The sequence below is a fragment of the Dunckerocampus dactyliophorus genome, chromosome 11 (genome assembly GCF_027744805.1).
Source record: "Dunckerocampus dactyliophorus isolate RoL2022-P2 chromosome 11, RoL_Ddac_1.1, whole genome shotgun sequence".
In the NCBI taxonomy this organism is placed as follows: domain Eukaryota; kingdom Metazoa; phylum Chordata; class Actinopteri; order Syngnathiformes; family Syngnathidae; genus Dunckerocampus; species Dunckerocampus dactyliophorus.
The window spans coordinates 3935158-3953370 of NC_072829.1; the positions used below are offsets into that span (position 1 = coordinate 3935158).

The 18213-nt window shown below is 44.7% G+C and overlaps 3 protein-coding genes across 6 annotated transcripts; 2 read left to right on the plus strand and 1 right to left on the minus strand.

The window, feature by feature from the left end:
- Window positions 1–297: 297 nt before the first annotated feature.
- Window positions 298–7306, plus strand: rnf4 (ring finger protein 4). Of its 3 annotated transcripts, XM_054792801.1 has the most exons (9): window positions 298–548; window positions 831–863; window positions 2246–2350; window positions 4916–5117; window positions 5199–5281; window positions 5693–5705; window positions 5784–5904; window positions 6930–6981; window positions 7054–7306. In XM_054792801.1, the coding sequence occupies exons 3-9, from the start codon at window positions 2327–2329 to the stop codon at window positions 7201–7203; spliced, it is 645 nt and encodes a 214-aa protein (XP_054648776.1). In that variant the 5' UTR covers window positions 298–548; window positions 831–863; window positions 2246–2326; the 3' UTR covers window positions 7204–7306. The 3 variants fall into 3 exon arrangements, with proteins under 3 accessions (XP_054648776.1, XP_054648778.1, XP_054648777.1); XM_054792803.1 differs by lacking the exon at window positions 2246–2350 and having other exon boundaries at window positions 7054–7282; XM_054792802.1 differs by lacking the exons at window positions 298–548; window positions 831–863 and having other exon boundaries at window positions 871–2350.
- Window positions 7307–11491: 4185 nt separating this feature from the next.
- On the plus strand, window positions 11492–13984 carry sqstm1 (sequestosome 1). The gene is made up of 8 exons (XM_054792943.1): window positions 11492–11793; window positions 11876–11971; window positions 12358–12611; window positions 12678–12768; window positions 12841–12909; window positions 13252–13406; window positions 13477–13675; window positions 13743–13984. The coding sequence occupies exons 1-8, from the start codon at window positions 11625–11627 to the stop codon at window positions 13889–13891; spliced, it is 1182 nt and encodes a 393-aa protein (XP_054648918.1). The 5' UTR covers window positions 11492–11624; the 3' UTR covers window positions 13892–13984.
- A 608-nt stretch (window positions 13985–14592) lies between these two features.
- Window positions 14593–17626, minus strand: LOC129190341 (zinc finger protein OZF-like). Of its 2 annotated transcripts, XM_054792942.1 has the most exons (3): window positions 17301–17626; window positions 15893–16348; window positions 14593–14884 (listed from the first exon to the last, which is right to left on the minus strand). In XM_054792942.1, the coding sequence occupies exons 1-3, from the start codon at window positions 17461–17463 to the stop codon at window positions 14766–14768; spliced, it is 738 nt and encodes a 245-aa protein (XP_054648917.1). In that variant the 5' UTR covers window positions 17464–17626; the 3' UTR covers window positions 14593–14765. The 2 variants fall into 2 exon arrangements, with proteins under 2 accessions (XP_054648917.1, XP_054648916.1); XM_054792941.1 differs by lacking the exon at window positions 14593–14884 and having other exon boundaries at window positions 14899–16348; window positions 17301–17620.
- Between the last annotated feature and the right edge of the window lie 587 nt (window positions 17627–18213).

Genomic DNA, 18213 nt, shown 5'->3' on the forward strand with positions numbered 1-18213 from the left:
ACAATTTACAATTGCACATGTCCGAAAAGGTGTAGGAAGAAGCAGAGCAGAGCAGAGCAGAAAAGACATGATCCACAAGTCTTAGAAAATGGATGGATGGAAAAGGAAATAAGAGAATTATTTTATTTTGTTGATATTGTTACATCATCTCACATTGTTATATTCATTATTTTTCATTAAAGGTTTGTTGATCAATATTTTTTGTTTAACAAACCATCTTTTCCCTAAATTTATTATTTTCAAGTTCAGGTATCGCCCTCTCCTAATAATTGTTTTCAGTTGCCTCCAGACCAGAGGGTAGCGCTTCTGAGCGAAGTCTCACGCTTGCAGAAGACAGACGAACAAGTTTTTTTAAGTGCCGGGTGTTGCTAACGCTAACATTAACTCTTGGGCAGGAGTGCACGTTTGAGTTGATGAATTTTGAGTTATAATGTCGGCGTTTAATGGTGGAATTATACCAGACGCCCGAGGGTGAGCACACGGACAGGGAGGGAAGGAAGCTAACTGCTACCAAGGAGAGAGAGTACACTGGCGGTAAGCGATAGCGGGTAAGTGCTAACTTCTGCGATTTAAAAGTTGTCTATTCCCGTCAGAACGCCACGATGGTACAAGTCCAATAAAACTCGTTTTTAAGTCGGCTGTTCGATAACAGCTGTGACAGTCCATCGACTTTTCTGTGAATATGGTTGCTAGTTGTGTTAGCTTCATGCTAACAGTGTTGACACGGGGATAACTGCTAAGTATTTCTGATTATTGTTGATCACATATGACATACATGTTTAGTGTCGGTATGGCTTGATTGTATAAAAGTGTCTCTTGTCTCTCCTCAGTGTGTCCTGCTGCTGTCTGCTATGAGCAACACTGTAAGTTCCCACTGTCACCTTTTGTTAAGTGTCTCCACAGACAAACAGTGACCACTCGCTACATTAACTACACAATTACTGTACCGACATTATGGAGTTGGGCGTGTCCTGGCAAGTTAGCATCAGCAGGCAATAATGACTTGCAATAGGCCAGGTTTGTACAAAGTGCGGCGCAGGCACCAATTTGTTTCTATAGCTCATTTGATTTTAGTCCCTTTGCATATTCTAAAAATAAAACACGTTCATATTCATTCATATTCAAAACATTCATTATAGTGTTTCTCTCCTCCATTCCTTCCTCCAAATTAAGTGATAACTCATGGGTGATGATTCAGCATCGATTTATCGTTGCACCCTCTATACATTTAGTGCATTTTGGTAATTAGCATAGAAATTAATACTATATTTGATCATTTTCAGATAAAAACAAGTGGCTGCATTCATCTGAAAGTGATATTACATAGGCTAATGTGAGGTGTTTTTAAACTAATACATGATGTGTTTGTAAAAGGCTTGTTCACAAAAACATCTTACCAATATCAATTAGTCAATATTTACTAGCTAGTTCCATCTGCAGCCACTGAGTATTTGTAAACGGCTCAAAAACAAATGCTGAAGCAAACGTGAAAAAGTGGGGGTAAAAAAGTTGACTACAAACAAAGTAAGAAATCACAACATGCATCACGTTACTAGACTTGATACAAGGGACTAAACTACATTTTATGTAACAATGTAGCTGCTTTCAAAACATGCAATATATCAAATGACAACTAAATACATTACTTTGAACAGTTTCAAAATGATTTTAATGAAGACATTAATTTGTGAATGTATGAGCCCCTGTAAATCCTGTACGGAGGTGTGAAGTGGGCCGCTGTGTATATCTGCATGTAGCTTTATTTCACTTTCAAACGCCGTATAATAGTCTTGGATAATGGTGGACATGTGGCTTAACAGATGCATCTGTCTGTGTTTATCCCACAGATGTGCAACTTACATGACGTGAAAAACACGAATATACTCTAAAATTTGCGTGAAAAAAACTAGAATGTTCTCCTTGATGGGCCCTGACAATGTGGCACTAAAGTGTAGTGTTACACGAGGTCCCCAACTTATGAACATCCGACTTGCCAACATTCGCGGATATGAACACAAGCCGACTGGTCTATATTTTATTTTATTTTGCCTTGTAGTAGATCCATCAGTATATATACTGCTACATGACCAGTAGAGGGCACTGTGACACTGCTAATGGGACCAACAGGTCGAGTAAGACACTGGGGAGAGAAAGACAAATTGTAGCTGTATGATGCAACCCGGACAGAGCGTGATTAAAGTTTATGAAGAGTTAATAGGCCTGCTTAATTCTACACCACCCACAGAACACTACCTCTTTTAGAAGAGTCTAACGACGACGACGATTTGTCCTTTTTAAATAACTCCTCCTCCACTACCAACGACGTATGCTCGACCACTCCTCTTCAAAGGTAAATAACATTTATCATTACGTATTATTATATCATTTTTATTATTGTTTTTTTCATTAATTATCCTCGTTTATTATTTATTACTACTGCATCCAAACTCATATTTACATACATACGCATATACTGCATATGTATACATGTACATGTAGTACCTATATCATTGGTAATATTACCTTTTCTCCGACTTAAGAACAATTCGACCTAAGAACGGTCGTCTGGAACCAATTGTGTTCGTAAGTTGGGGACCTAGTGTATATTGTTTTACAAAGTCACAGCTTACCATGGTGCAAAATGCAGTTTCTTTCAGCGTTTCTGTCCTGCAGCCGTGTGAATGAGCAGGAGGAGCGATGCTCTGTCTGTGGGTCAGGTGCTCCGGCAGGGAGCAGCACAGAGAGGGAGTGGCAGAATCTCCGCACAGCAAAAAAAAAAAAAAAAAAAGTTTATATATTGGTTACATATATTAATTATGTCATAATCGGCCCACCGATTTTCCAAATCATAAATCTGAAGCATCAAATGCGACATAATGATATATTTTTGATATTCTAAACTCGGCGGTGTCGTGTGACGAGATCTCTCGTTTGGAGAAAAGCTGTATCGCGACAACAGGGCAGCCAAAAGCTGGTTCTGTTTTAGGACTAGGTGGAACAATCATAAACACCTGGGGCATGAATGTTAACCATGTATGCAGCTTCTCTGATGAACGCTCTTGCAGATGCTGAATGGAGTGGTGGAGTAGGCAGGGCATTTATCTTTGTGCGTCTGGTCTCCAGAGTAGCTGCAAAGCACTTGAGGACATGGTTGTGCCACCATGTGTAGCGGCGTTGTAACAATCTTGTCTTGCAGCCAACCAGAATGCGTTTCAACCTGGCTGTAGATGGACAGAGGGGGCATGTTAGCTGGGGTAGGTAAGACATCGTATGTGGCCCGTAGGGTGAAGCTGATGCGAAAGCTTCCATGCCCAACAGTTCCCTCAAAGAGAACTTTCTTCTCTCAACTTACTCACGTCCTCACTGTCCTTGCTTCGCTTGCGAGAGAGACAGCCTTTTATGCCAACGCCCAAGACTCTTTCTGATACTGTTGGGATGGGTTCCTCGCCAATGTAGAACCGCTGACCCAACAGCTTCCTGTACTAATTCTGGATTTGCTCAGTTTTATTTTCGTCTGGGCCCACTGGATGTTCTCCTGCAGCTTGCTCAGAAGTCGTCTGGCACATGCCTTATGATAAGTATGGTCATGTCATGCATGAATGCTCTGATGGGAGGGAGACGGAGACCTGGTTTGAGCTTCTGTCCTCCTACGACCCACCGAGAGGCTCGTGTGATGACCTCTGTAGCCATCAGGAAGGCTAGTGGTGAGATGGTGCATCCTGCCATGATGCCTTTTTCCAGTTGTTGCCATCCTGCTATCATTGCACTATACAGTATTGTTATAGTGCCTTATTACTTTCCTAGGTATTTTCAAAAGGCAAAAAGTACATTTGGAATACAGGAGGTGAACATATATATTGTAACTGGCTGATATTGGAAAAGTCCTTTTCCTTGGAGTTTGGGATACTTCCTGCCTTCTGCACACATTTGGAAATGTTTTCACTCAGAAAACTGGCTCAGAGCAGCCCTTTCTCATTAGAAAAAGACAAAATCTCACCCATATTTAACTTGTGTTCTTCTGTTCCCACACACTCCGACAGCCAGCCCACCTTAAGACTTTTGGATATGGCACTGCCCGTTCGTTTCGCCATAATACAGGGTTAGCAAGCAGCATTTAGCTCCCAGTAGCTATTCGCTAATCTGCAGAACAGTGGCATGTACTGCGTAACGCGCTTTTAATCAATTGATTGGCTGTGTAACTAAATAGGTAGTAACAGGATGTCATCATTGACTGGACAGTGTTCGTCATTGTGTTGTTACCTCTTGTTGTTGCCCGTCACTCACGGAGTTGCATTGCAAAATGGTACAGGATAAATTGTTCTGTTTTATTTTATTTACAGTTCATGCTGGATTTTGTTTTGTTGTGCTGCAAAGATTTGCCGTGCGCTGAGAAAACAAGATCAGTGCACAGTTTTGCACGCGCGCAGCTTAGAGGCACCACATCGCGTCTTGTCATGTCATCTTTAATTCACACAATGTATGTGTATGTAAAGTGTACATATACATCTGTACATACATATTCAAATGTTTCTGTATGCGGCCCTCGCTGGAAAAAGTTTGCACGCTGCCGTAATAGGCAATAAGTCAATACCTTCAGTGTGTTCCTCTGATAGAATATGGAAAAAAAAACATTGTAAAAAATCATTTATAGCGGGATTTTTTTTTTTTACCCTGAGGAGTAGAAAGTATTTCTGCTGAGACTTTGTGTTATCTCTGTGAGGGTAACAACATTGTACAAAATTTACATTGAGACTTTTTTTTTTTTTTTTTTTTTTTTTTTTTTTTTTTTTTACCTTGAGGAGTGGAAAGTATTTCTGCTGGGAGTTACTGTGTTATCTCTGTCAGGATAATGAAATTGAGCATATGAAATCAAGAGAGTGTGTGCGTGCGTGTGTGTGTCTGTGTGTGTGAGAAGACCCCAAGGACGAGGAGGCGTGCCCAAAGACTTCTTGTGTCCAGCCCCAAACCCAGTGGCGCCAATGCTAGGAGGACGGCTCATCCCAACACAAGGGCTAATGCTAGTAGTGCAGCTCATAGAAGAACAAGTCCGAGAGCAGTCGTGGTCCTGACGACTCCACCCACGGAGACCATCGACGTGATGGACAACACAGTGGACAGTGAGTGCTGATCAGTGATCAATAAGTGTCAGTCAGTTGTTGTTGTTGTGTGCGGTCAGCAATCAATAAGACGTTGTTCAGGTTTGGATGAGGTGGTGGATCTGACCTGCGAGGCATCTGAAGTGCCGACGGTTGTCGACCTGACCAACAACGACTCAGTGCTGGTGAACATGCACACACACACACAGACACACACACACACACACACACACACACACACACACACACAGCATGCTTATCTCTTGAGTGGAGCTTGTTTTGTTGTTTCACCAGGCTAACTGTTAGTAACTTTGTGACGTTCCATACAGCTGAGAATTAGAAATATTTCTCGACATTTTTTGTCTTTTTTCGTCATCTTGCTGAAGTTGTGTATCCAAGTTGTTCACCAGTTGGGACTTATGACCTCCAGCAGGGTTCCAATACACTTGTCCTAAACTTCCAACTTGCTGGGAGTCTGCAAGGCAGTATTAGTGTAGCCTCAGTGAGCCTCCCAGCCCTCCAGTGAAACTAACTCTTCTACTTCTTCTTTTTCTTCTTCCTGCGCTTCTGCTCACACGGCTGCCGTGCTGCCCCAGCTGGTGGATGAAGGTATTTAAAAAAATAATAATAAATAAAGGTCCCGTGCATACATTGACGTGACTTGACGCCACCCCTGTCCTCTATCAGGTCCTCAGAACAGGAGAAACACGTCAGGCGAGAGTTACGTCGTCAGCAGTGATGAAGAAGACACGACCACTGTTCCCAGTGCTTCCACGTTGTCCTCTCTACAGGCCCAGAGCTCTGCCAGGTAATAGAAAACATTTCATAGAAAACACAAGTCAAATCCAGTTAATGGATGTGTCCTTAGTGTGGACACAAATCAAATCCAGTTAATAGATGTGTCCGTGGTGTGGACATTGGTCAAATCCAGTTAATATATGTGACCTTGGTGTGGACACAAATCAAATCCAGTTAATAGATGTGTCCTGACAAGTCAGTCCAGCTAATGGGTGTGTCCCTGTTGTGGACACCAGTCAATTCCCGCTAATAGATGTGTCTCACAAGAGAAATCCATCTAATACATGTGTCCCCGGTATGGACACGAGTCATTTTCGCCTAATAGACATGTCCTTGGTGTGGGCACAAATCCAGTTAAGAGATGTGTCCCTGGTATGAACACAAATCAAATCCAGTTAATAGATGTGTTCCTGGCTTGGACACAAGTCAAATCCAGCCAATAGATGTGTCTCACAAATTAAGTCCATCTAATACATGTGTCCCTGGTATGGACACAAGTCAAATTCACCTAATAGACGTGTCCCTGGTGCCGACACAAGTCATATCCAGATAGTGCTATCCACATAGGAGATGTGTCCCTGGTGTGGACACGTCAAATCCAGCTAATAGATGTGTCTGTCTATGGTGTGGACACAAGTCAAATCCAGATAATAGATGTGTCCTGACAAGTTAATCCAGCCAATAGGTGTGCCTCTGGTGTGGACACAGGTCAAATGCAGCTGTGCCTCTGGTTTGGAGACGAGTCTTAAATCCAGCCAATAGATTTGTCTCACAAGTCAAATCCATCTAATACACGTGTCCCTGGTATGGACACGAGTCAAATTCATCTAATAATAGATGCGTCCCTGGTGTGGACACATGTCAAATCCAGCTAATAGATGTGTCCTGACAAGTCAATCCAACTAATGGGTGTGTCTCTGGTGTGAACGCAAGTCAAATCCAGCTAAGAGATTAATAAACACAAGTGAAGTCCAGGTCATAGACATGTCCCTGGTAGAGAACATAGTGGACAAGTACTTGTGTTTGTCTCCTCAGGTGGACTCCAGGAACAATCAGCTGTCCAGTCTGTATGGACTCCTACTCGGAGGTGAGACTCTTGACACACGGGAAGGCTGACTCGTTTGTGTGTGTGTGCGTTTAACCTCTCTCGTCCTCACAGATGGTGGACAGCGGCCGTCTGGTGGTGTCCACCAAGTGTGGACACATCTTCTGCAGCCAGTGTCTCCGAGACGCTCTGTCCAGATCTCACACGTGTCCCACATGCCGCAAACGCCTCACTCCCCGCCAGTACCACCCCCTATACATCTAATTGTTGATTTTTTCATTTTGTGTGTTCATGGTCTCCAAATAGAAATAAATATGTCAAAACTCAAATCTGCCTCCCCCCCTCATTTGACCCTTACCAGTTCGCCTATAAGGCTAACCGGTCCACGGAGGATGCCATCGCCCTTATACTTCACACTGCACTTAACCACCTGGAGAAGAAGGAGAGCTATGTGAGGATGCTCTTTGTGGACTTCAGCTCTGCATTTAACACTATCATCCTGGATATTTTACACCACAAATTGATTAAACTACAGATCCCCCTGCCCACTTGCAACTGGATAAAAGACTTCTTGTCAAATCGTCAACAATCTGTGAACCTGGGCCCCTCCCACTCCTCCACACTCACATTGAACACCGGCTCACCACAGGGCTATGTACTGAGCCCCCTCCTGTACGCTCTGTACACCCATGACTGCTCTCCAACACACCCCACCAATAGTATTATTAAGTATGCAGAGACCACGAGACCAAACACCCAGACGCTGTATTTATTATATCTGGCGATTTCAACCACTGTAACCTCAGGACTGTCCTCCCCAAGTATTACCAGCATGTGAGCTTTCCCACAAGGGAAAATAACATCCTGGACCAAGTCTACTGCAACATGAAAGGTGCTTTGAAGGCTGTTCCAAGACCCCACTTTGGAAAGGCTGACCACATCTCTATATTCCTTTATCCAACATACAGACAACTTCTTAAAAAAGCTCCCCCTGTACGTACAGCAGCTAAAGTATGGAATGAAGAAACTGATCAAGTACTTCAGGACTGCTTTGGCTGCACAAACTGGGATGTGTTTAAAACTGCAGCGGGGAGGGAAGATTGTACTGTTGATTTGGATGAATATGCTTCTGCTGTTACTGGCTACATTAGCACATGTATAGAGACTGTTACCACCACCAAGTATTACAGAAAATACCCTAACCAAAAACAGTGGATGAACTGTGATGTAAGGGCTAAGCTACGTGCTCGTTCGACTGCATTTGTCATGGGCACCGCTGATGACTACAAAAAGGCCAGATATGACCTGAGGAGGTCCATACGAGAGGCCAAAAGACAGTACAGACAGAAGCTGGAGGGCTACTATTCCACCTCAGACCCTCGGCGCATGTGGGCGGGGCTCCAGCACATCACAGACTATCGACAGCAGAGTAGCGTAGCCACGTCCAGCCAAACCACACTTCCTGATGAGTTGAATGAGTTCTATGCCCGCTTTGACACCCAAACTCCTGATGAGCAGAGAGGGTGGCTGAACCTGGGGAGCACACAGGACTCACCTCTCATGGTGACATCAGCTGATGTGCGCAGGGTTCTAAACAAAACAAACCCACGAAAAGCAGCAGGGCCAGACAACATCTCAGGACGTGCACTTCGGGTTTGCTCATCAGAGCTAGCTGATGTGCTTGCTGACATATTTAACCTGTCGCTTGCACAAGCATCTGTACCGACCTGCTTTAAGTCCACCACCATAGTGCCCGTACCCAAGAAGAGCAACGTGACCTGCTTGAATGACTATCGCCCTATAGCACTCACTCCTATTGTTATGAAGTGCTTTGAAAGATTAGTCATGACCCACATCAAAAAGAGCATCCCGGCGGCAACCGTGGACCCTCTACAGTTTGCATATCGCCAGAACCGGTCCACGGATGATGCAGTCAACACTGCCATCCACACAGCCCTTTCTCACCTACAGGGCCAGGACACATACGTCAGAATGCTATTTATAGACTATAGCTCTGCTTTTAATACAGTCAGCCCCCACAAACTCACAGATAAGCTCCTCACACTTGGCCTGTCTCCCTCCCTCTGTAACTGGGTGTTTAACTTTCTAACAGGCAGGCCCCAGTCAGTCAGAGTCCACAACCGCACATCCAGCTCAAGAATTGTGAGCACTGGGACCCCACAGGGGTGTGTGCTGAGTCCACTCCTCTACACGCTCTTCACCTACGATTGCGTGGCCTCCCAGAACAACACCAGCATCATTAAATTTGCAGATGACACTACAGTCATCGGACTGATCACTGGTGGTGTTGAAACATCATACAGAAGAGAGGTGGCGGACCTCATAGCTTGGTGTCGCGATAACAATCTCCTTCTCAATACAGATAAGACTAAAGAGATGATCATCGACCCAAGAACAAGGGAAAAGGAGCCGCATAGACCCCTGTTTATTGATGAGACTGAGGTGGAGAGGGTGAAAACCTTCAAGTTCCTTGGCACACACATCAGCGAGGACCTCACCTGGTCTCACAACACCCAACAAATTCTGAAGAAGTCCCAAAGGAGACTGTACTTCCTGAGAAGACTGAGGAAATTTGGCATGTCCACCACAATCCTGAGTTGCTTCTACAGATGCACTATGGAAAGTGTCCTTACCGCCTCCATCACTGTTTGGTACGGTAACTGTACAACACGTGATAGGAAGGCACTCCAGCGGGTGATCAAGACCTCACAGAACATTGTTGGGGCAGCCCTCCCCTCACTGCAAGACATTTATAAATCTAGAGTCCTACGCAGAACACACAACCTCATCAAGGACAGCACACATCCACAACACTCATTATTCACACTCCTACCGTCAGGCAGACGCTACAGGAGTTTGAAGTCCAGGACCACAAGGCTGGCGAACAACTTTTACCCACAGGCCATCAGGCTCCTCAACGAAGCACTCGCACACACCGCACGCAACACACGCACACACTCATAGCACTTTATTTATTTATTTATTTGTATGATTTATTTGTATTAATGTCTCTTCTGTTGTTGTTGCTTAATTTATTGGTATATATGTTTATGTGTTTATGTTTCTTATGTTCTTATTCTTTCATTGTTTTCTTTCTTTTCTTGGGAGAATGAACAGAATAAGATTTTCATTGCATGGTATAACTGCTGTTGTACTATGCACATGACAATAAAACTCTCTTGAATCTTGAATCTTGAATCTTGACACCACTGTGGTGGGATTTATTCACTATGGGGACGAAGCAGCATACAGGGATGAGGTGGAAAGGCTGTCAACCTGGTGTGCGTATAACAACCTGAGCCTGAATGTCCAAAAGACAAAAGAACTTATACTGGACTTCAGGAAGCACAGACAGGCCCACACCCCTCTACTCATAAATGGTGTACAGGTGGAAGTTGTTTCCTCCTTCAAGTTCCTGGGCCTGCACATCTCTGCTGACCATTCTTGGTCCACTGACATCAAGGCCCTGGTGAGGAAGGCTCAGCAACGGCTTCACTTCCTGCGCATTCTCAGGAAGAACGACCTGGACCAGAAGCTGCTGTTGGTAGAGAGTGTAATAACATACTGCCTGAGCGTGTGGTATGCAGGCTCCACAGCGGAAGGCAAGAACGCGGTGCAGAGGGTTATAAAATCTGCCCAGAAGATTATTGGCTGCCCTCTGCCCACCCTGGAACACCTGGCCACATCCTGCTGCTTCAGGAGGTTAAAGGCTATCACTGGTGACCCCTCACACCCTGCACAGTCACTGCTCAAACTGTTGCCCTCTGGGAGACGCTTCAGTTCCACCAAATCCCGCACCAGCAGGCTGACAAACAGCTGCTTTCCTTGGATTATCCGTACTGCCAACTTCTCTGATTGTTTCTTCAATCGTCGTTTTTTATAAATCTTTTACTGTTATTCATTGCTATTTAACTTCATTATTTGTGCCCCCCCCCCGTCAATTTCGTTGTATTCTTGTGCATCTACAATAAAAGGCTATTCTATTCTATTCTGATCTGTCTCTTCCAAACTGCCATCTTGTATTTTTACAACAAGGGTCAAAAGTCATCCAGGTGTGTGCATGATGATGTTGTCACGGGGAAGGCAAACATGAACATGAGTCATCGCCTGACCAGACAGACTTGAAAGTCTTGTTTTTGTTTCATGTAATGTCCAGAATGTTCTAGAAGACAAAGCTTACATCAACAGACTAAAATATTGATAATTATGAGTAGAAACGCTTAAGTTATGTTTTACTCACTTCCCTACAACCAAGTTATTAAATAAGACATTAAAGTTGGTTTAATAACGCCTTCTTGCTATGAAATAAGACATTAAAGTCGATTTAATAAAGCCTTCTTGCTGTGACTCTGCGACTTTTTTCAACATGAATCATCTTGGTCACATGACCCTGGAAAATCCCCTGATTGGAAAGTGCTTAGTCATTGCTCGGCATTTCATTGGTACGTCTGGGCGAGGCTTGACATTTCAACCAATCAGGTGCCACGTAAATATTTACTCTCCACGGTGACGCTCATCACGGAAGTGGAAATAAATACAGTCAGCTGACAGCGTTTAGAAGCTGCGTCACAAAGCACGAACTTTATTCCCGAGTCGGACAAGCCTGTGGACGTCTCCGAGTGGACAACATCAAAGCTTCTGGAAGAAGAAGAACTAGCAGCAGAATGGCTGTAACGGTGAAAGCTTACCTGTTGGGTAAAGAGGAGGCGGTGAGAGAGATCCGCAGGTTCACGGTGGACCAAGACGTGTCCAGCAGCTTCGAGTATCTCAGTAGCAAAAGCTGTGACATGTTCTCCAGTCTGAAGACCTCTACCTTCAACATGTTCTACAGAGGTCAGACTCTGGGCACACTTTGGAGCTGAATGTACCAAATAAAGTAAGTCGCAGTTGTAAGACGAGGTGGTTGTGCTTGCAGACGAGGAAGGAGACCTGGTGGCGTTCTCTTCGGATGAAGAGCTGATGATGGGCCTGGCCTGCATGAAGGACGACACCTTCCGTGTTTTTATCAAAGGTACTTTCACAGAAGACCCCCTTCACATTGACTTTTATTGGCGAATGCCTAGGCTGTGTTCCAAATCGCACACTTTCACACACTTAGCATTTCGATTGCCTAAGTGCACTCACACTTGAGAAGTGCGCCGCTAGTACACGGATCTTGCACTCGGGATAGTGAGCGTGCAGTGTGGACACTTACCATCATCTTCAATAACCATCATCTTCAATACTGTAGCCGCCATCTTGGCAAGGCATTCCAGTAAGTCCAGCAACAGTAATGGATTTGGGACAGCACTACACTGTCAACATTGACGTCCTCAGGAAGTATTCAGCGTACACAGTGTGCTTATAGAAGTGTAAGTGCGGGATTCAGAACACAGCCCAATATTTTTGTTCTAACAGAGAAGAAGGAACACCGCAGAGACTTCCCACTTCATGCCTTCCCCCCTTCCACCTTCACCCCCCCGCCCCCTGGAGCCTCGCCACCCCCTCACCCGCCCCTGCACCCCAACGTGACATGCGACGGCTGCAACGGCCCCGTGGTTGGCGTCCGCTTCAAGTGCAGCGTCTGTCCCGACTACGACCTCTGCTCCGCCTGCCAGGGGCGAGGGACGCACACTGAGCACGCTCTGCTGCCCATCTGGCACCCGCTGCAGGTGAGCTGCAAGGTAACTGTTGTTGACAAAGGCGAAGAAGTTCTAGAATGTTCTTTGTATCGGCAGGCGTGGTTCCCTCGGGGCAAGTGGATGAAGAGGATGAGACACTGCGCGAAGAGCCAGAGCAAGGCGGGCACCACCGGAACTGCCCCTGCTGGTCAGTCTCATCATTAGTACTTGCCAACGTGCAGCTGCCTGTGCTTTAACTTTGACCTTTGAACCCCCGCAGGTGCTCAAGCCGGCCTCAGCTTCCTGAAGAATGTTGGCGAGGGCGTGGCAGCCATGCTGAGCCCGCTGGGTGAGCGACGTCATTATCACTGTTTACATGGACACGATAAAAGGAGTATAAATATTACATGTAAACATGGCAATCACATTGAATGAGGATTCAAATGTGTAAAAATATATAACATATTAAGATGTTCACATATTTGCATATTAACACATTTACAGCCCCTAGTGGTCAACATGGTCACACGGCGCTTACGTTAAGGCAGCAGATGCAGGATTTTGACCATCCAGTTAAAGAAGTATCAGAATGTTAATTGTCAGTCTGTGGCCTTGAAAATAAAAGCTCTGGGCAGGAATGAACGAAAACTGTTTCCTGCGCCTGCTGAAGTGACGTGGGGTTTCTGTGCAGGCATCGACGTGGACATCGACGTGGAGCACCAGGGTCACAAGACCAAGGTGACCCCGCCCTCCCAGAGCGAAGGTGATGTGGAGATGGCCGTGGCCCCAGAGGAGGGCGGAGCCACCGGGGAGGGCGCGGCCGGAGGTGACTGTGAGCCGGCAAAGGTCAGTTGAGCGGTCACTTCCTGTCCGCATGTGATGACTCTGAAGTCTGACATGTTAACCGCTTGGACAGGTGAGCAGAGATGAAGATGATGAGTGGACTCACCTGAGCTCCAAAGAGGTGGACCCGTCCAGCGGAGAGGTGCAGTCCTTGCAGGCCGGGATGCAGGACCTCAAAGTGGACCACAACGTGGACCAGTGTCCTCCTGCGGACCCTCCGCAGGGTCCTTCGGGTCTAAAGGTGGCGGCTCTGTACCCACACCTGCCTCCAGGTAAGACCTCATTTGAGCGCCGCCCCTGTTTGACATAGCCTCAACTCTGACCTTTGCACCCGCACAGAGGCTGACCCACGGCTGGTGGAGTCGTTGTCCCACATGTTGTCCATGGGCTTCACCGACGAGGGCGGCTGGTTGACACGCCTCCTCCAGACCAAAGATTTCGACATCGGAGCTGCCCTGGACGCCATCCAGTACGCCAAGAAGCTCTAGTGATGTCTCTGCTTCTTATTATTGATGTATCTTCATTAAGAATCAATCAATACATTTTCTTCAAAGCTCAATAAAACCTTTGGAGATCGTCTACATTGTTTTTTTTTCTTTGTAAAGACATATCAGAAGTTACAGGTAATGTCAAAATCAAGAGGTAAGGGGCGGCGCCGTGGGTGGGTCTCCCTGATGGCAGCCCTAACATGTTGCCTCCTCCCACTGGTTGGCAGGGTTATTTTTACGATGGGGCGGGCAGTCTGGTAATGTAACAGTGGTATTTGGACTGCTGGGGCAGTCTGGTTGGCGGGGGTGTTTTTGGCCTGGTTGATATAAACCGGTTGGATGAATTATGTTCTGCCATTGCATCTTCAGAGACGCGATAAAAGCAAACTAGCTTAGCATGAAGACGCCGTTAGCCTAGCTTAGCACACAGGCAACATCCAAGCCCCTCCAGAGCCTCAAAAAACCCTGTCCACGCGGTAGGCAATCGACGGAGGCTTCACCAGCCTTCCCGGTTGTGTCATGTGATTGAATCTTTCCCAGGACCGTAAAATGAGAGAATACAACAAAAGCTAAGGGAACAAACAAAATGTGACATTACAGAAGCAAAGTTATATTTTGTAATTTAGTTTTAACAGGAGAGAGAAAAAATGCTCTGCGTCGGAACATTTAACTCCAGCTGAGAGGTAAACCTGATATGTTATACAATAGTCATAGGAACAGCTACTTTTATTTCTTTTTGGCCACTTCGTCCATTTGTACAGCACTGTGGTCAACAAGTTACGACAGGCAGAGAAAAAGATGCGTGACGTCACTACAGAGCGTGACTCATAAAAACTCGATTCAGAACAAGGAATCAATAGCTAACTTTTTTACACTATTCCTTTACTTTTCCGTCTGATTCGAATCGATTTGATGGAGGGTCTATGGTAGACGAAGCGTCCATGACGTCCCACTGCTGCCATCTTGAGGCGGTATTGAAGACTGCGACGAGAACTGCAAGGTCACAATCAAACCGTCTTTATTGCATTTATTGCAAAGAATGCGTGCAACAAACAACTCAGTATGACAACCTTTTAGCACAAACTGGACAACAACTTTATTCTCCCTTGTGTGTTAACATGTGTCTTGTCATCGAGTCGCGCCGAGTGAATGATTCAGAACAAAGTGAACAGGAATACGGCCTGTCTCCTGTGTGTGTTCTCATGTGTGACACTATTGTCTTCTTGTGAGAACATTTTTTACCACACACTGAACAACTATAAGGCTTTTCTCCCGTGTGTGTTCTCATGTGTGTTCTCATGGTCCCCTTTCCAGTGAATGTCTTGCCACAAACTGAGCAAATAAAAGGTTTTTCTCCTGTGTGTGTTCTCATATGTGAGTCTGCGTGTGCCTTTTGGGAGAATCTTTTGCCACAAACTGAACAACTAAAAGGTTTTTCCCCTGTGTGTGTCCTCATGTGTGAGTCTGCGTGTGCCTTTTGAGAGAACCTTTTGCCACAAACTGAACAACTAAAAGGTTTTTCTCCTGTGTGTGTTCTCAAGTGTGACGCCATGTTGTCCTTTTCAGTGAATCTTTTGCCACAAACTGAGCAAGTAAAACGTTTTTCCCCTGTGTGTGTTCTCTTGTGTGATGTCATTTTCCCCTTGTGACCGAATCCTTTGCCACAAACTGAGCAAGTGAAAGGTTTTTCTCGCATGTGCGTTCTCATGTGTGATGCCAGGCTTCCCTTTTCAGTGAAGCCGGCACCGCAATCTGAACAACTAAAAGATTTGTCTTCAGTGTGCATTCTCATGTGCCTTGTCAAAATGAACTTCCAAGCAAATGTATCACCACAAACTGAGCAACTAAAAGGTTTTTCTCCTTTGTGCGTCCACATGTGTTTAGTCAAATACCGATTGAAAGTAAAGCTTTTGGCACAAATTGAGCAGGTGTAACGTGTTTTACCGGTATTCTTTGCACAGCATTCAGAGTGTTTGCTGTCAGTATGAGTCCTCATATCACCTTCGTCGTCGGTATCGCTGCTCAAAGGTTCTTGGGTGTCGTCCCCGTCTTCATCCTCAGGAGAGTGTGATGTTGTGTCGTCCAAATCTGATGGAGATGAGAGGCTGTCTGCTTGTGATCCTCCACAGTGGTCTCCATCAGCTTCTGTTGTCATGTGTTGTGGTGAGCCACTGCTTGCAGGCTGCGCCCCTCTGTTCCCCTCACTTGGACTGTGATGAAACTGTGAGCATTCAGGTGGTTTGTCTTCATGGTCTTCAGTCTTCACAGAGACAGCCGTCAGTGGCAACTTGGTGAGATGAGCCTCGTCCAGCCCTAGAAGACTCTCTCCCTCTTGAGTGGTCCACAGTTCCTCCTCTTCCACCTTTACGTGGGGGGACTGTGGATCCTCCTGCTTAAAGGTGTGGCGCCACCCCTGATGGGGAAGTTCTTCTTGATGATTAACCAGCTGTTGGACGTCTGCAGGACAAAAACAAACTTGAGCTAAGACATGTTAAATATCCTATAGTCCATCAAATATGAATACTTTCCAAGTGGACAGACAGAAGTTGTGGCGGTGTGGTTATACACACGGAATGAACATTATGACATTATTATTACCGCCGCCAAGGAGGTTACGTTTTTGCTGGCGTTTATTCATTTGTGTTCAAAATAACTTGAAAGGTTCTGCAGGGATTTGGATGAAATTGTCGGAAATGTTATTTAGAAGAACTGATCAAATTTTGGGGGTGACCCGGACCACCGTCTGGCAAGTGTTCAGCCCTTGAGGGGGACAAAGTTGCAAAATAAATGATCCAAAATCTCTTATCCCTTTTAGTTTTTCTGATGCTTACAACTTTTCATACACCCCTCGTAACTACACAAAAAACGGTCAGTGCACTTGACAAGTTTCCAAGAGGTTCTACAAAATATCAAAGAATAATTCCGGATAATATGACCCAGGATATAAAAGAAATAGGGGACCTTTGGATTTTTCATCACAGGAAGACAACAAATGAAGCCGTAAAGATGCACCAAACACTAATATATATACAGTAGTCAAGACACTGTGGATTTGTTGTATGTACAACAGCTATCCAGCTAGATCCAGAAGAAATCCGCCATTACGGAAAATGAAATGTTTGTGAAGAACTACTGAACTAATGGTGATGTCATTATGAATCCAATTGCTAATGGTATGTTTTCATGGTCAAGGAATCTAAATATGTACATAAAATAAATATAGGACTAATATTTATGGCGTAAATCACAATATGGGGGGAACTATGGTGCTTGGCGAGGTCTGCGCTCTCTTGTTTGGGGTACTGTGATTTTAAATATTAAACTCCATGTTGTCAACACGGCTCTGTATACTGTATTAGCATCAAATTATTTGAAATGGTTAAGTAGGTTAGCGAACATGTAAACACACCGTCAATGTGGAGCACAACTTGAGCCTGGCAAACAGCTTGCGGTTGTTGTCGCTCCAGCTCCTCTCTCGTTCGAGAAAGTTCCTCCTCGTACGACGCCATCGATCTTTCAAACGTCCCGAGTATTTCATCCGCCAGTCGCTGTCTAATAAACTCTTTCGACATTTCGAATGTTTTTTTGCTCGATTAAACGCCGCCAAGCAGGCGCTTTCGCCTGCTAACCGCATCCTTTTTCTTCTTCGGTTGCGGTTGGACGGCAGCCGAAGCGTCCATGGCGTTGCTGCTGCCTGAGGAAGACAGACGATCTGAACACAGAGGTCACGTCACAATCCTACAGAGGTCACGTCACAATCCAAACTCGTCTTTACTGCGAGGGCCACGTAACGAAAAATTAAATAACGCAAGAGCCAATTAGATATTTTGTAAAGCATATTCTGAGAAGTTATATGTATTTCAAGAAAAAACTGCACCACAGCTTTGTGATATTTCGGTGAAAAAGCCTTTTATTAGTTTCCATTTTGATCTGTGCTTATTTGCTGTTTAAAAAAAAATCCAAATATTTCAACTTTCTTTTTAAATAATCTGCATAATTTTTTTTTTTGTAATATTATGACTTTATTCCTACGATATTTTTACTTTATTCCCTTCTTACTATAATGTTCCCCCCACCAACATTTCGAAAAATTACAACTTTGTTTTTTTTTCTCATAATATTAAAAAACAAAGTTTTCTTTAATAATTCAACTCTGCCCTACTTAAAAGACATTTCCCTCAGATTACGCATTTATTGTCATAAAATTGAGACGTTTTTCCTCGTTAAAATACGCCTTTTTTCTCTTAATATTTTGACTTTATTGTAAAATTGCAGTTTTTTCCCATTTCTGCTGTTTATTTTCCAAATATTTCAACTTTCTT

Coding starts and splice junctions, on each gene's coding strand:
- sqstm1 (XM_054792943.1), top strand. CDS start 11,625: ATGGCTGTAACGGTGAAAGCTTACCTGTTGGGTAAAGAGGAGGCGGTG. Junction 11,972..12,357: donor CTTCCGTGTTTTTATCAAAG/GTACTTTCACAG, acceptor TTGTTCTAACAG/AGAAGAAGGAACACCGCAGA. Junction 13,676..13,742: donor GTACCCACACCTGCCTCCAG/GTAAGACCTCAT, acceptor GCACCCGCACAG/AGGCTGACCCACGGCTGGTG.
- LOC129190341 (XM_054792941.1), bottom strand. CDS start 17,463: ATGTCGAAAGAGTTTATTAGACAGCGACTGGCGGATGAAATACTCGGG. Junction 16,349..17,300: donor AGTTGTGCTCCACATTGACG/GTGTGTTTACAT, acceptor TTTGTCCTGCAG/ACGTCCAACAGCTGGTTAAT.
- rnf4 (XM_054792801.1), top strand. CDS start 2,327: ATGCTCGACCACTCCTCTTCAAAG. Junction 2,351..4,915: donor TCGACCACTCCTCTTCAAAG/GTAAATAACATT, acceptor GTGTGTGAGAAG/ACCCCAAGGACGAGGAGGCG. Junction 5,905..6,929: donor CAGGCCCAGAGCTCTGCCAG/GTAATAGAAAAC, acceptor TTGTCTCCTCAG/GTGGACTCCAGGAACAATCA.